The sequence below is a fragment of the Panthera leo genome, chromosome D2, assembly GCF_018350215.1.
Source record: "Panthera leo isolate Ple1 chromosome D2, P.leo_Ple1_pat1.1, whole genome shotgun sequence".
Lineage (NCBI taxonomy): Eukaryota > Metazoa > Chordata > Mammalia > Carnivora > Felidae > Panthera > Panthera leo.
This window is the reverse complement of record NC_056689.1, coordinates 72,060,636-72,077,954: the sequence shown is the minus strand read 5'-3', so window position 1 is coordinate 72,077,954 and position 17,319 is coordinate 72,060,636. Positions and strand designations below refer to the sequence as shown.

The window sequence follows — 17,319 nt, the reverse complement described above, 5'->3', positions numbered from 1 at the left end:
GACACATAGTAATTAAGAGGGAAAAAAGTAGTGATAAAGAGAGAAATTTAAAAGCATCAAGAGAAAAGAAAGCAGTTATATACAAAGGAAACCCCATAAGGCTATCAGCTGATTTTTCATCAGAAACTTTCAGGCCAGACAGGAGTGGCATGATTAATTCAAAGTGCTAAAAGGAAAAAATCTATAGCCAGTACTCTATCCATCAAGGTTATCATTCAGAATAGAAGAAGAGATAGAGTTTCCCAGACAAACAAAAGTTAAAGGAATTCATGACCACTAAACGGTCCCCACAGGAAGGGGACTCTATAAGTGGAATGGAAAGACCATAAGAGAGAGTAAGGAAAGTAGGAAACACAAAAGCAGTAAAAATAATTATATCTGTCAAAATCAGTCAGGAGACTCACACGATAAAAGGATGTAAATTTTAACACCATTTACCTAAAATCAGAGGAGGAGAGGAGTAAAGAATGGGCTCAAATTTAAGTGACCATCAACTTAATATACACTGGTATATACAGAAGACGGTATATACAAACTGAATGGTAAACACAACTCAAAAACCAGAAGTAGATATGCAAAAATAAACAAAAGGGAATCCAAGTATATCACTAAAGAAAGTCAACTAATCATGAGAAAAGAGAACAAGAGAAAAAAGGAATGGTGAAAAACTACAAAACAAGTAACAAAATGGCAATAAATACATATCTATCAGCAATTGCTCTGAATGAAATTGGACCAAATGCTCCAATCAAAAGACATAGGGTGACAGAACAGATAAAAAAAAAAAAAAAAGACTCATCTATATGCTGTCTACAAGAGACTTATTTCACACCTAAAGACACATGCAGATTGAATGTGAAGGTATGGAGAATCATTTATCATGCAAATGGATGTGAAGAGAAAGCTAGGGTACCAATACTTATATTGGACAAAATAGATTTTAAAATAAAGACTGTAACAATATGGGGCACCTGGGTGGCTCGGTCGGTTAAGCGTCCAACTATTGATTTCAGCTCAGGTCATGATCTCACAGTTTTTGAGATTGAGCCCTGCATCAAGCTGTGTGCTGACAATGCGGAGCCTGCTTGGGATTCTCTCTTTCCCTCTCTCTCTGTTCCTCCCTCACTCTTGTGCTCTCTAAATAAATAAATAAACTTTAAAAAAAGACTGTAACAAGAGAAAAAGAAGGACACTACATAATCAAAAGAGGGACAATCCAACAAGAAGATATAACAATTTTAAATATTTATTCACCCAAAATGGAAGCACTCAAATACCTAAAGCAGTTAATAATAAACATTAAAGAAGCAATCGATAGTAATAGTAGGGGATTTTGACATCACACTTACATCAATGGATAGATCATCCGACCAGAAAATCAACAAGGAAACAGTGGCTTTCAATGCACACTGGACCAGATGGATTTAGCAGATATATTCAGAATATCCATCCTAAAACAGCAGTATACACATTCTTTTTAAGTGTACATGTAACATTCTCTAGAATAGATTTCATGTTAGGCCACAAAACAAGTCTTAACAAATTCAAAGAGTGGAGCCATACCATGAATCTTTTCTGGCCACAACACTATGAAGCTAGAAATCAACCAAAAGAAAAACCCTAGGAAGAGCACAAATACATGGAGGCTAAATAACATGCTACTAAACAATGAATGGGTCAACCAAGAAATCAAAGAAGAAATAAAAAATACATGGAGGTAAATGAAAATAGAAACACAATGGTCCAAAATCTTTGGGATGCAGCAAAAACTATTCTAAGAGGGAGGTTTACAGCAATATAGCCCTACCTCAAGAAGCGCACGTGTGTGCACGCGCACACACACACACACACACCCAAGAAACACCTCAAATAAACAACCTGGCCTTACATCTAAAGGAACCAGGAAAAAAAAGAACAAATAAAACCCCAAGCCACTAGAAGGAAATAAATAATAAAGACTTAGAACAGAAATAAATGAAATAGGAACTACAAAAACAAACAAAACAAAACAAAAATCAAAACAGTAGAACAGATCGATAAAACCAGGTGCTGCTGATTTGAAAAGGTCAACAAAATTGATAAACCTTTAGCCAGACCCCTTGAAAAAAAGGGAGAGAGGATTCAAACAAAATCAGAAATGAAATGGGAGAAATAATAAATGAATATTACAGAAATACAAAGGATTATAAGAGAATATTATGAAAAATTATACACCACCAAGTGGGACACCCCGGAAGAAATGATAAATTCCTAGAAGCATACAACAACACAAAACTGAACCAGGGGAAATAGGAAATTTCAACAGATCAATTCCCAGCAATGAAATTGAATCAGAAACAAAAAACAAAAACAAAAAACAAACAAGAAAACCATCTCCCAACACCAAAAGTCCAGAACCAGATGAATTCTACCAAATATTTAAAGAAGGGTTAATACCCATTCTTCTGAAACCATTCCAAAAAAATAGAAGAGGAAGGAACACTTCCACATTCATTCTATAAAGCATGCATTACCTTGACACCAAAACTAGTTAAAGATACTGCAAACAAAGAGAACTATTGGCCAAAGCTTTGATGAACATAGACACAAAAATCCTCAACAAAATATTAGTAAACTAAGTCCAACAATACCTTAAAAAAATCTTCACCATGATCAAGTGAGATTTATTTCTGGATACAAGGGTGGTTCAGTATTTGCAAATCAATCTTCGTGATACATCACATCCATAGAAGAAAGGATAAAAACCATATGATCATTTCAATGGATGCAGAAAAAGCATTTGACAAAGTACAACATCCATTCATGATAAAATCTCTCAACAAAATAGGTTCAGAGGGAACACACCTCAACATAATAAAGGCCATATATGAAAAACCTACCACTGACATCATACTCAATGGGAAAAAAATGAGAACTTTCCCTCTAAGATCAGGAACAAGACAAGGATGTCCACTCTTACCACTTTTATTCAACATAGTAATGGAAGTCCTAGCCACAGCAATCAGACAAGAAAAAGCAATAAAAGACATCCAAACTGGTGAGGAAGAACTAAAACTTTCACTATTTGCAGATGACATGATACTCTATATAGAAAACCCTAAATAACTCAACCAACAAACTACTAGAACTGATAAATGAATTCAGTAAGGTCACAGGATACACACAATATACAGAAATCCATTGTGTTTCTATATGAATAATGAAGCAACAGAAAGAGAAATAAGAAAGCAATCCCATTTACAATCACACCAAAAATAATAAAATACCCAGGAATAAACTTAATCAAAGGGTGAAGACTATAAAACATTGATGATAGAAATTGGAGATGACACAAACAAATGGAAAGATATTCCATGCTCATGGATTGTGAGAACAAATATTGTTCAAATGCCCATACCACCCAAAGCAATCTAAAGATTTAATGCAATCCTTATCAAAATACCAACAGTGTTTTTCACAGAACTAAAACAAATGATCATAAAGTTTATATGGAACCACAAAAGATCCCAAATAGCCAATACAGTCTTGAAAAAGAAAAACAAAGCTGGAGGTATCACAATTCCAGATTTCAAGTTATACTACAAAGCTGTAGTAATCAAAGCAGTATGGTACTGGCACAAACATAGACACATAGATCAACAGAACAGGATAGAAAGTCCAGGAACAAACCCATGATTATATGGTCAATGAATCTTCAATGAAAGGCAAGAATATGCAATGGGAAAAAAAGACAGTCTTTTCAACAAACAGTGTTGGGAAAACTAGGACAGCTACATGCAAAAAAAAAAAAAAAAAAGTGGATCATTTTATTACACCATACACAAAAATAAACTCAAAATGGATTAAAGACCTAAATATAAGACCTGAAACCATAAAAATCCTAGAAGAGAACGCAGGCAATAATTTCTCTGACATCAGCCATAGCAACATCTTTATAATTAGGTCTCCTGAGGCAAGGAAAATAAAAGTGAAAATAAACTATTGGTACTACATCAACATAAAAAGCTTCTGCACAGTGAAGGAAATAACCAGCAAAACTAAAAGATAACCTACTGAATGGGAGAAGATATTTGCAAATGACATATGCAATAAAGGGCTTGTATCCAAAATATATAAAAAACATCTACAATCAATAGCCAAAAACCAAATAATCCAATTAACAATGGGCAGAAATCATGAACAGACATTTGTCTAAAGAAGACATACAGACGGCAACAGACACATGAAAATATCTCATCACTGATCAGCAGGAAAATGCAAATCAACACTACAATGGTACATCACCTCATACCTGCCAGAATGGCGAAAATCAAAAACACAGGAAACAAGTGTTGGCAAGGATGTGGAGAAAAGGGAACCCTTGTGCCCTGGGGATGGGAATGCAAACTGGTGTAGCCACTGTAGAAAACAGTATGGAGTTTCCTCAAAAATTTACAAGTAGAACTACCATGTGATCCAGTAATTGCACAACTAGGTACTTACCCAAAGAGTACAAAAACACTAATTGGAAAGGATACATGCTCCTCCTGTTTATTGCAGCATTATTTACAATGGCCAAATCATGGAAGTACCCAATTGTCCATCGTTAGATGAATGGATAAAGAAAATGTGGTACATACACAATGGAACATTATTTCGCCATAAAAAAAGAATGAAATTTTGTCATTTGCAACAACATGGATGGGGTTAGAGGCTATAATTCTGAGTGGAATCAGTCAATTATAGAAATACAAATGCCATATGATTTCACTCATATGTGGAATTTAAGAAATAAAACAAGTGAACAAAGGGGAAAAAGGAGAGACCAACCAAGGAACAGACTCGTAAGTAGAAAGAACAAACCGATGGTTACCAGAGGTGAAGTGGATGGGGGGGATGGGTGAAATAGGTGACGGGGATTAAAGAGTACAATTATCATGATGAGCACTGAGCAGTGTATGGAATTTTTGAATCACTGTATTGTACACCTGAAATTAACATAACACTGTATGCTAACTATATTGGAATTAAAATCAAAATATAAAATTTCAAAAAAGTGGAAAAGACTCAGATAAGCTTCTGAGTCACAAAGAAAATGTCAGTTATAAATTTCATGCATTTTACTAGGTATGTAGGTATGTTCATGCTTTTAACCAAATAAATAAGAGCCAAAAAAAAAAAATAGCAAAAGTATTGGTGAGATCTGAAGGAAGAGTACATATCGCCTGTTAGGCACTGAATTAAGCATGTTATGGACATTATCTCTGTTGAGCCTTACACTATTCCTAAGAAATACTATTATCCCCGTTTTACAGAATAAAAAACTAAATCTAACAAAGGCTAAGTGTCTTTCCAGGCTAAAATACCTAGGAAGTGATCCACCCATATCTGACTACAAATCTGATATTCTGACCATTAAAAACCACACTGCCCTTTCCGTTTAGTTTGTGCCTGTAGGTTCTGGGCTGGGTAATGTGAAGACCTCACACATCGTGGTTCACTAGCTTACACTTAACATCTATTGCATTTTACTTTGTATCCAAAATACCCAGTTTTGGTTTTCTACTTTGCCTTTCAGTGTCCCTATGACTTGAATGTTGTGCTAAACCAAGCCCTTGGTCTTTAATGGTTGGTTTTATCGAGGCCTTGAGCTGAGATAAACTCTCCATCAGTGAGCTCAAGTCTCTTGACTAGATCTCAACTCATGCTGCCACATCTTTGGAATGCCAACAGCCAGCCCTCTAGCCTCCTGTGAATCACTGGCCTCACTTCTGCCCCAAACCTGTTTCTTCCAGTCGTTGGCTAATTCCTGGTCACCCTGCAAAGTTTCCACTGCAGTGTCATGTACTCAGGGAGGCCATCTCTGACTGTGAAATCTAAATGAGGAACACTTATTATGCTCTCTCATACCATTCTGTATTTACTTCAGTACAATTATCACAATTTTTTAATGTTCAATTATTTATTTTATTATAATGTTCATTTATTGAGGCGGGGCTCGATCTCACAAACCGTGAGATCATGACCTGAGCTGAAATCAAGAATTGCACGCTTAACTGATTGAGCCATCCAGGTGCCCCCAATTATCACAATGTTTAATTAGGTATGTATTTGTGTGGTTATTTTTTTGATGTCTGTCACCCACACCAAACCGTAAGCTCCATAAGAGTAGGGACCATGCCTGTTTGTTTGCCCTGAACTAATGCCTAGTAAGTGCTCACTGCTTATAAATGAAACAAACTACGCAAAAGTCTTAGCACATAATAGGTGCTCAATACACAGTAGTAATATTGTTTTATGAATGTTTGAAATTTCCTTAGATCCTTGGATATTTACCTTTGTTCCACGTTTTTGTCTCAGGGACTAATATCTTGGTGTAGAGGGATTTCTCTTGAAATCCCTTTCCTGACTGTTCTTAGAAAAACTGACCCTGAACTGGTTCCTCCATTTGTCCCTCAGGATGACCTAACCGCAAGATGCTATCTGACCATCTAGTCCCTCTCCCTCCCCAAACTGAGTAATGATAGTAAGTTTCAATTGTATGAATGTTCGATTTATATAGATTACATAATATTTAATGATTCCTTGCTTGCTGGGATCTTCAGAGTAATTCCAACAGCACGACAACTTTATCCAATTGAAAAAGAGTTCTCAAATTGACTTCTGTTAAGAACTTTGCTATTAACATAAAAATCTCTTTAATGAGTTCACTAGCAGAGATGTATAATGCTGAGATGTACAAAAAAATAAATGATTTATTAGTCAACATAATTCAATTTTGTCACCAAGTCCTATCAATTCCTATTTTGCAATAACTCTCACATTTACCAGATATTCTCCTTTTCTACCACTATCTGGGCCCTTACTTGCTTAGGTTACTGTAATTTTTTCCTAATTGTCTTCAACTTCTAGTCTTGATTGTGTACATCTGAGTTTGTATAGACTACAGCAAAGCTAATTTTCTTAACATCCTTCATTTTAATAACAGTCCTTGTTCAGCAACATAATAGTTTTCCAATTCCCACCAGATCAAATTCAAGTGCCTCTGGGGAGTGAGGGCCCTCTGTCCATCTGTCTTAGCAACCCTCCAGTTTCACATCACTCTAACGTCTGACTCTTCTTTGCTCATGAGTCCTTTGGCTTAGATGGAACTTCTCCTTCTATATTATCTGCCCAAGTCCTGCCCATCACTTGAAGATCTCAAGTTCTTCTGACTCTATTTAACTTTTAGTGTATTAGTCTGCCAAGGCTGCCATAACAAAATATCACAGACTGAGTAGTTTAAAAAACAGACCACGGTTCTGGAGACTAGAAATCCAAGATCAAGGTGTCAGCAAATTTGGTTTCTCCTGAGGATTCTCTCCTTGGCTTGCACATAGCTGCCTTCTCGCTGTGTCCTCGTATGGCCTTTCCTCTGTGTGTGTACATTCCGGGTGTCTCTTCCTCTTCTTACAAGGAAACCAGTCCTATACAGTTAAGGTCCCATCCATGACCTCATTTAACCTTAATTACCTCTTTAAAGGCTCTATCTCTAAATATAGTCACATTGCGGGGCTCAGAGCTACAACATACAGATTTGGGGGAATATGACTCACTCCATAACATTTAGGAAGTGTTTTTTCTCTCTCATTGTTATCTTTTGTAGAAATGGAAGTTTTATATATTTATTTATTGTCTGCCCAAGGAAATTGTAGTCTCCTTCAGGAAAGTAATTATCAAAATTTTCATTTCTAAAGTTTGTGCATTAATATTACAGTAATTTCCTTCTCCAATAGTGCCTAGTACCTGAGAAATGGACTCTGCAGAAACACCTGTAAAGCTAAACATCTTTATTTCTTAAGCCAGTAATGGAAGGCAACCTAAAATAAGGCAGGGACCTGAGTGCCAATAGAGAATGCTATCTGCTTCGATTAGTACTGGTCAGTGTGAGAATGGAATCTTCAGCTGAAGGGTAGGTCAATCGGGAGGGTAATCTTCAAAGTGGAAGAACTCAGTCCAGCAAGTACAAGGCGCCTCTGGCTGTGGACCCTGCATTTTAAGAGGCCAGAGAGTAAAGAAAGACAAGATGTGGAAGAGGAGGTCACTGACAGGCAGAAGGGCAACAGATCTTCTCCAGCACGTTGTCAGAAAGCAATCACACCTGCCACCAGGTTGAAGAGTGTGGTGAGCTGCGTAGGAGATAAGGGGATGGGAAAGATACGAGAGAGGAGAACGATGGTACCACCTTTGGGCATTAATTTGTGCTCTCATTTTGGCTCTCCCAGACCTATTGTTTCCGGAAATTCCACTACATATTCAGAACCTTTCTTTTAGCTGTTCTAGCAGTTATTTGTATCTGGGTTAATATCCTTAACTGATCAATAGAATTACTGAAGACTTTCTTAAAGAATCCTCAACATCATTTTTTCCTACCTGAACACTAAAATTAATTAATAGTGTGAAATAGTCCACAGGTGTTCTGAAACTAGTCTTTGAATAAACGAAAAGTTGCCAGTGTACTTTACTAATGGGTAATCAGTGGCGTAGAACCCAGAAAAAAAGCTTTGGAGCAGCAAAGTGTTTTTTTCTTCTGGCTCAAAGGGCCCTCACACTCCTCTTTTTTTCCAACCAGAAACTAGGTTAATTCATAGAATTTCAGACCTGAGTAAGTTAGGGGAAGTATCTTATGGGTGGACTAGGGTGGTAATGAGAGAAAGGCCATAGCTCTTAAAGTCATAAAGTATACATTTTCTCACTCTAAACAGGAGCTTTTTTGATCCTACTCAAATTCACCTTGGATGGATTTAGTAGGATAGAAAATACTCCCGGAGACCCTCCTGCCTCATATTTGCTTCTCTGGGATCCAAGTCGAGGTTCCTGGTCATCCTTGGCTTGGCAATAGCTTTCTCTCATTGTGGCATCACCAGCGACTTACGAAACAGTTTCTCTGCTGACAGCACAAACAGTACTGTAGGAAGGTCACAGACAAGCAAACAGGTAGACAGACAAAGGCATATCTTTCTGAAACCAGCCTTTTTTGGCACGTAGGTCTCAACTGATTTTGCTCAGCTGTTACACGGCCATTCTCTCCCATTTCAGGGTACTTATCTTATAATGAGGAAAACAATGAAAGGACACTGAAATATGATCGGAAGGACCTCTTTAAATGGCCAATAAATAGTGCGTATAGCTAGATTTTAAGGAAGAGCAGCTAGGCTGTAATCTTCAAAGATTCCCAGAAAATCCAGGCTTCCCAGAAATTTAGCCTGATTTACATAAACAAATCAAGGAAATGTTTTCCTCACGGATTCTTCATTATTTCTCTGACAAATGCTAGAGAAAATTGGCAAGCTGAAGCATCTGCCTGATTCACGGTTGCTCTTTCTCTGGAGCTCCTGCAGTCAGGATATAACAGTATCTCCAGGAAACTGCAAATATTCACTTTATTTCAATTAGTTTTCTCCACACAGTCCACTGCCTCTTCAGCCAGCGCAGAAAACATGACTTTTAGTATTGCTTAAGCTGCTTGACTTGTGAGATAAGCACTGAACTCCTACCTAGTCATTCCCTAGGAAGATTGGGTTCTTTGTGTCTTATCAGTTTACCTGCTGGTATTTATTTAACACCATTTGTGATGAGCTCTCACTTTTTTATGTTCATTTGAATTTTGACTTGATATTAATTTATCTTTATCTTCTGATTAACACAGTTCTACTTTTGTGACCTAGAGTCACATTTTTCTTTGAACAGGCTCTTCGAAATACGAAACTCAGAATTATATAGTACCCACTTTTGAATAAGACTTTGAAGCTGGCAGAGTCCCTATTAGGCTTTTGAACTCGTAACAAGAGAAAGCTCTGACATCTTTCTGTCAACATTTTCCTGAACCACAAATTGCTCATGCATTAGAAATTCTCCAGAAATGACATAAAAAGGCTATGTAGCAAATGTATTCTCGTAGCGCAGGTCTGCAAGTCAGGGTAATTTCAGAATATACCACATAAGCTGAAAAGATGGCAGATGCAAGAATTGGATTTAACCATAGATGATAACCCAATTTTCTCCATAGGGCTGTAACTCAATAAGTCTTTAATGGCTTCTTAGATAAACAGATGGATGTCATCAAAAGGCACAGGATGATAAATCTGATTGGTGTCTGAATAATTTGCACTGCTTTATCCCCAAAACAAGTAGGAAGAGAAAAATGGGAAAACCCACCCTTAAGCCCCAGCATGGGAGTTTAAATTATTTGATTAGAAACACTTGTATTTTCCCAGTGGCATAATATTGAAAACAACCAGAATGGCAAAGTCTAGGAAGTGCAATATATCTTTTTAATTAGGGCTCTTCTTTTGAAGACTTATACTGTTTAGTTGAGCTGTGTTTATTCTTATTTAGTCGACTCAGTTTATTTTCATACGGATTCCCAAAAATATTCAATTAAAGTCCTTTGAAAGATTATGACTTTCAATTATCTGTGATGGCTTAGAGTTTATATACTCTTAAATCCATGGTCCAATTTCTGCTGGTCAAGCAGTTCCTGATTCTTTGAACGGTCCCCTTACTTGGATGCTTTTCTCATTTAGTTCACTTGTTCATCAGGATCATTCAGTGGAATTAGATTTCAAACGGTTCATGGTTGGAAGCCCAACCCGCGCACGTGTGCACACACACACACACACACACACGTCTCTCTCTATATATAGAATATGTATATATATGTATAGAGTATGTATATATACGTATATACACTTTATGTATATATAAAGAATCTGACCGAGAATCTGACAGATATATAGATAGATAGATAGATAGATAGATAGATAGATAGATATAAAGAATCTGACCAAGCCTTTCCAGGACTGGGACTGTCAAATTTCTAAACACACATGTATAATCTCCGTGAGATTTGTGCAGAGGAATCTAGGAGAAAGGAAATATGCCTTTTGTTGTCACTGCCATTGTTACATTTGGGTTATGAGATTTTGGGACAATGTCACGGTTTTTAAGAATTACTTTAGGAAACTCTTTACCTTGGACAAGGTAGAAGGCTAACTTTTTAAAATGTCCGATGATAAAGTACACAGTTCCTTTCATGTTAGAGAGAAAAGTATCAGATGGGGTGATGATGCTAATGGTTTTTGTCTCTAGTATGAGATACTGCTTTTAATATTTCTGAGAGATGCAGAAGTTTACTTAGTAGAGTTCCGATTAAAAAAAAAAAACAACTTTCAAAGACAGAACCACAATATTCCTGGGAACCTACTTGAAAAAAATGTTTTCCTTTTATCCACGGAGTCCAAGCAAGTGCTTTAAAATATTTTTATAAACTTCATCTGTTGAAGTTAATTCTTAGCAACTTGAAATAGTAGATTCCTATGTAGCATTTACTATGGGCACTTACTAAGTAGTAAGTTCATGGTACTTTACATGTATTAGCCTATTTACTCTTCATGGCAATCCTAAGGGAAAGAACTGTTAGTATCCCCAGTTTAAAGATGAGAACATTAAGGCACAGATATATTGAGTAACCAGCCCAGGATCACGCAGCTACCAAATGGTAGAGCAAGAATTAAACCTTAGGCAGTCTGGCTCCACAGACCGTGTTCTTGACCATCTTAATGTTTTACTGTCTTTCATAAAAACCTTGATTGCTATATAAAGATATTCATGATTATCAGTAATCAAGTAGAGATGCATTGGTCAGGCCTCACTGAATGTGGAGGTAATAGTCTCTGCTTTGGAATCTGATAACTCAGTTATGCAAGTTTGGGAGCTCAAAGAGCACTCCACCAGGAACAGTCTCAGATGACCAGTGCTCACCTTGAATACTTTCAGGATACAGATGGGGTGTAAATTAACAAAACACTTACTTCTGAATATACTAGATACATACTGGCAACCTTATTACCACTTCTTCACGTGCTAATGGGTGTTCTTGTCTTGATTTTGGACAAGATTATGGATTCTACTATACTTTTCTTCTACTAGGCCTCTGTGGATGCTTCTGGTTTGCTGAGCGCAGGGACCTGTCACTAGTCAATTGCGATTAATCCCTTTATTGTGAAATCTGACTGTCTCCCTATGTCCCATGAGTATTGTCATTAGGGAGGGGATGTGGCCATAATTTACTACAAAGGGTTTTCATGATGTTCAAAATGCCTCAGTTGACTAAATTTAAATTGGTAACATTTTCCTGAGAAGCAACTTAACAATATGTATTAAAAACCTAAAAAAAAAAAAAAAAGGTTCATAGTTACTTGTTTCAGAGCTGGTATTGTATACTAAAAAGTATCAGAGATGTGGACAAAAGTTTTACATAAGAATCTTTATCACAGCATGATTTACAACACCAAAAAAAAGGGGGGGAGGGCGGGGAGAAGCAGCAGCCTAGGAACAACATAAATAGCCAAGAAGAGGAGAATAATTAAGTTTATGACACATCCATAAAATGCAATATTATGCAGTCATTAAAATTATGTTTCTGAAGAATTTTTAATGACACAGAGAAATACTCATTATATAACATTCAGCAGAAAAACAGAATACAGAGCTTCCTTTAAAAAATGATGCTTCTTGGGGTGCCTGGGTAGCTCAGTCAGTTGAGCCACCGACCTCGGTTCAGGTCATGATCTCGCGGTTCCTGAGTTCGAGCACTGTGTCAGGCTCTGTGCTGACAGCTCAGAGCCTGAAGCCTGCTTCGATTCTCTGTCTCCCTCTCTCTGCCCCTACCCCGCTCATGCTAATAAATAAATACACATTTAAAAAATGTAAAAAAACCAAGATGCTCCTTAAGTAATATATATATATATATATATATATATATATATATATATATATATATATTTTTTTTTTACCTACAAGTCAAAATATACCTAAGTATACCTAAAATACACCTAAAGTCCTGAGAGGAAATATGTCTTTTGTTAGTTATCTCTGATTTATAAGATTTTGCTTTCTCTTTTCTCAATTTTTTAAAATGGAAATTAACTGTATAATCATAAAACTGGCCGATAAAACAACTACCCAAGAGCTTCAGGGAGAAGAGTTGGCAGACATTTGTGTGTGTGATAGTTGTGAGAGGTGGGAGGAGGTGGGCAGCAGAAGAGAGATGAGGCCTCCCTTTCTGGAAGAAATATCCCAGTTCCCCTGCACCTTTCTCCATCTCCCTAGTCCTCAGCACCTGTGTGCAAGAGAGTGTGCGTTCATACGTGCACACACATATGCCAACACCTGGGTACCAATCTCAGGTAGCTCTTTCCCACAAAGGTTGGGGAATCCTGGCTACTAGAAGTATAAACAGTCGAATCATCTCAGTGCATATTTTTAAGCAGATTGCTCTGAAGCCTGACTCTGATAATGCTCCCATAATGGGGCTTTCAATTCTACAGGTTGAAACTAGGCTGGAGTATCCTTAGGCATACCTTCACAGACATTTGCAATGCATTATACAGATTGTGACACTCATTGGCTTTTCCTCTTTTTTTTTTTTTTTACTTAACACCAAGTTTCTGTATACCTTCTGCCTTCTATTTAGTGAAATAAAATGATATTAAAATATGGAAACATTGACTCAATAAATGCTCACCTGCTTCCTCCCTCTGCCATGACTACTCAAATCCTTGTTTTGGAAAAAACATGAACCAAGATGAGTAGAATTGGGACATTTGAGGAGTGGAAGAGGAGGGCCATTCTTGTCTGAGGGCACAGTTTAAGCAAAGGCCTACAGAGCTGGGAACGTCGGGCTGTGCATGACAAATAGTGAGTATTCTCTTCCTGTGAGTGAAGGGTCTGCAGATGGTGGTAGGTTAAGAAAGTTGACTTGAGGTCAGATCACAGAGGCTCCTGGTAACATTAGGATGATTCCAAATATCAAAGCTACCACTCAAGAGAATAAAGATTTACCACCAAGTACATTAAAGAGAATATACTATGTGCTTTGAGAGCAATTTGAAAGAAGAAACCAAAACTTATTTTGAGCAATATCAATAGGGTGTGAAACCAACTAGCCTGGGAGATAGGAGACTTGGGGTCCCATGCTGGTTCTGCCAATAATCAGCTATATGACATTGGGCAAAGCTTACACCTTCTTTAGGGCTTCTGTTTTCGTATGTATAAAAATATAGGGATAGAACATATGAATGCATGCATTCATTTACTCAGTATGGACCTGTTGTGTCAGGCACTGTACTGGACCCAGAGAACACTGTGATAAGGGAAGATGGTCTTTGCTTGCATGGAGCGCAAGTCTAGCTAGGGAGGCAGACGGATAAATAATGTTTAGTGTAACGAGTGGTTTAGGAATATATACTCGAATAAGTATATTTAACCTTCCGAGGTAATAGCCTTGAAGGGGGCAGCAAGCAATACAGTGTATAAGCTCTAGTTTGTTTGTATAAAAATCAATCATGCAGTGGCAACATTCCAAATACTAAAAGGAAATTAAGATCTGGAAATTATTACAGTGAGAACCTGTGTAGTCTCATTCTGTGGATATGTTTAAAAATATGAGATGGAGACTGCACAAGGCAGGGGGCTGAACAAGATGAACTCTAGTTGTCTGATCCTGTTATGCTAATGATCATGAGATTGAAAGAGAGGAAAGATGGCCAGTGCAGGGAGCAAAAAACCAATCAGGAACCCTAGGCAGCCTACCAGGCTGTCGCTTCCAGTAAGTGGGCTTTGACCTTGTCTCCTACCATTCTTTTGCTAATAAAGATGGTGTGAAAAAATGGAAGCTTCCTCTGATTGTAAGACATTAGAGATGTTAATGCTTAAGCAGTTAGCTACTTGCTTGAAATTCCGAGATGTGTTATCAAGATGACTTTAAAGCCAACAGGTGACACGTGGAATTCTGCTGTTCTAAGAAAATGTAACAGTGGAATTCACTTTTATTCAACAGCAAACATTTGCAATTAGAATTTCTGGTGATCTTTACAGCGCCAGGTTAACATAGTAATAATTTTAAATACACAAATATGTTTTAATTTTTTAAAAGAATATATTTTTAAAGGAAAAAGAAACATATATATATTTTTTTCCTATGTGAAAATATAGGGATTTCAGAAAGGCAGTTATATTAATCTTTGTGGTCAGAACTCAGGGTTACTATGGTAAAGGTTTGGATTTATTTTTTTCATTAGCATTTTATCGATTGGACCAATTAGTCCGAGCAAGCCTGAAATTCCCAGGATTTCCCAAACTGACATCTGTGCCTTTCTTAAGCTGCTGGTGACACATATGATGTAAATTTACCAATTACCAGACACAGTGATGGACGCGCATCAGCAGCAGCGAAGCCTTGGGTTTGAATCTGAAGTGCTCTGGGACAAAAGATAAAATAATGTTTGATCTCTGAATCACTCTTTAAAATCCCTTCTTTCTTTTTGCTCTACTTTTATTTCTTTTTCAAATCACAAAATAGAGTAAATTAGATGTAAGCTTAACACATTTCATGTAAGTGCCTTTTTCCCTTCGTACTTTTCCATGCTGTTTCTAATATTTTCCTGCCAGGGAAACATTACAGTATAGGGATTAAAGGCACACACGTTAGAGTCAGAAAAAAAAAAAAAAAAGTGGGGAGGGGGGCTGAAATCCTGAATCTATCAGCTATTACAAGTTTTTGAACCTCAGTTTTTCTTGCTTGCTAAATACAAATAGTAGGATCTAACTTACAGGGTTATTATAATATTAAATGAGGCAATACAAAAATATTACAGCAACCGACTCATAGTAAATACCCAATAGATCCTATATTTTGTGAGTGTGTGTGTGTGTGTGTGTGTGTGTGTGTATGTGTAGTAGTGTGTGTGTAGCTTTGCTCATTTTTGGACATTTGAACATCCTGCTGAATATATTTTCTAAACTGAGAAACATCAATAAAGAAAATAATATTTCCATTAGGGGCCCACCCCCTACATGTTCAGTGCAACATGTCTGGGTCAACATATTTAAGAATATTTTTAATAGAAAGGGCTTCTTAGCTTTTTCATGGTCTTGGGATTATTAATTTCTTTACACATTTTCAAATTTTTAACAAAAACATATGGTAAAACATTGTCAGTGTAAATAATTAAGTAAATGTGTGTAATCTTGTTTTAAGCTTTTATTAGCCTTGCTTTTCAGGTTGTGTTAGAGGCCCTGCACTTTCTGGAGTGCCTGGGTAGCTCAGCTGCTTAAGTGTCTTGACTTTTGATTTCGGCTCAGGTCATGATCTCATGGTTCATGAGTTCGAGCCCTGTATCGGGTTCCTCGCTGACAATGCGGAGCCTGCTCTGTTCAGGATTCTCTCTCTTCCTCTCTCTCTCTGCCCCTCCCTTGTGTTTGCTCTCCCTCTGTCACAAAATAAATACATAAACTTAAGAAAAAGGAGTCCTACATTTTCTAATTCATACACTAAATATGATTTAAAGATGAAAGGCAGAATGAGAAAAAAAATCCACAAACTACAGCATTCCAATAGACAAAATAAAAATGAACATGTAGTTCAGGAATCAAGGGAGAAATTCAAGAGGATAGCACCAAGGCATTCATAAGATTTGCTCATTTTCAGTGTCTTTAATATGTACACAAGTGGCCTGGCAGAGGTGGCCACAGAGACTTCAACAATAAAACGGCTCAGCATATGGGTCACAGAGACCAGGATTTAAAATCGCTCTACAACTTGCTTACTCCAAATCCTAAGCAAGTAAAATATTTTCAGCAAGTAAAATAACCTTTCTGAAACTTGGTTTCTTTAGCTGTAAAACAGAGATAATTTCTCCCATGGGTTATAGTAAGAAAATTAAATGGTTTAATATACATAAAGCACCTGGGATAGTGGCTATACATGACAGATGCTCAGTAAATTGTGGCTATATCTGATGTTGTTATTTTGAGTTAAGATATATGTTTTTATTTGTATGTTAACATATCACGTAATAATGGCTGGATGGTTTTTCACCAAGTTTGGAGGCGTGTTTGGGATGGTAGGCCTAAATATATACTAAGGTGTATCTAAGGTTTATCTAAGTATATCTAAGTATACCTAAATATAAGCTAAGGTATATCTAAGTATATCTCAGTGGTATATTTAAGGTTCACCTTGGAAACTCTGAGGAAGAGCTTCAAAGACTGTGACAGTCATTCCCCTGAGCAGCTGAAACTGAGACACAGAAAGTCCATGTGGTTGCTGACTGTGGGAGACCACGAACACAGAAAACAGTGCTTTCAAAATTTGAGCCCCAAACTCAAGTCACCAGGACAGATATCCAAATTGCAACAGCAGCATGTAATATAGCTTGTAGTCTATGATCCATATGCAGAAGAGTCCTGCAAAATACCTTTTATTAACTTTTCACTTTGAAATAATTTTAGACTTAC

The 17,319-nt window shown here is 37.0% G+C and overlaps 1 protein-coding gene across 3 annotated transcripts in view; it reads right to left on the bottom strand.

Moving 5' to 3' along the window:
- The window catches only part of ATRNL1 (attractin like 1), a 777,769-nt gene that overhangs the window by 77,296 nt on the left and 683,154 nt on the right, over positions 1-17,319 (bottom strand). The window contains exon 30 of one of the 3 annotated variants that reach the window (XM_042908169.1): positions 15,202-15,281. The exons of 1 other annotated variant lie outside the window; for it this stretch is intronic. In XM_042908169.1, coding sequence (XP_042764103.1) covers positions 15,217-15,281 — 65 coding nt within the window. In that variant the 3' untranslated portion in view covers positions 15,202-15,216. Of the gene's footprint in view, positions 1-15,201; positions 15,282-17,064; positions 17,133-17,319 lie in introns of those variants that run through there. One more of the 3 variants, XM_042908170.1, reaches the window with a different exon arrangement.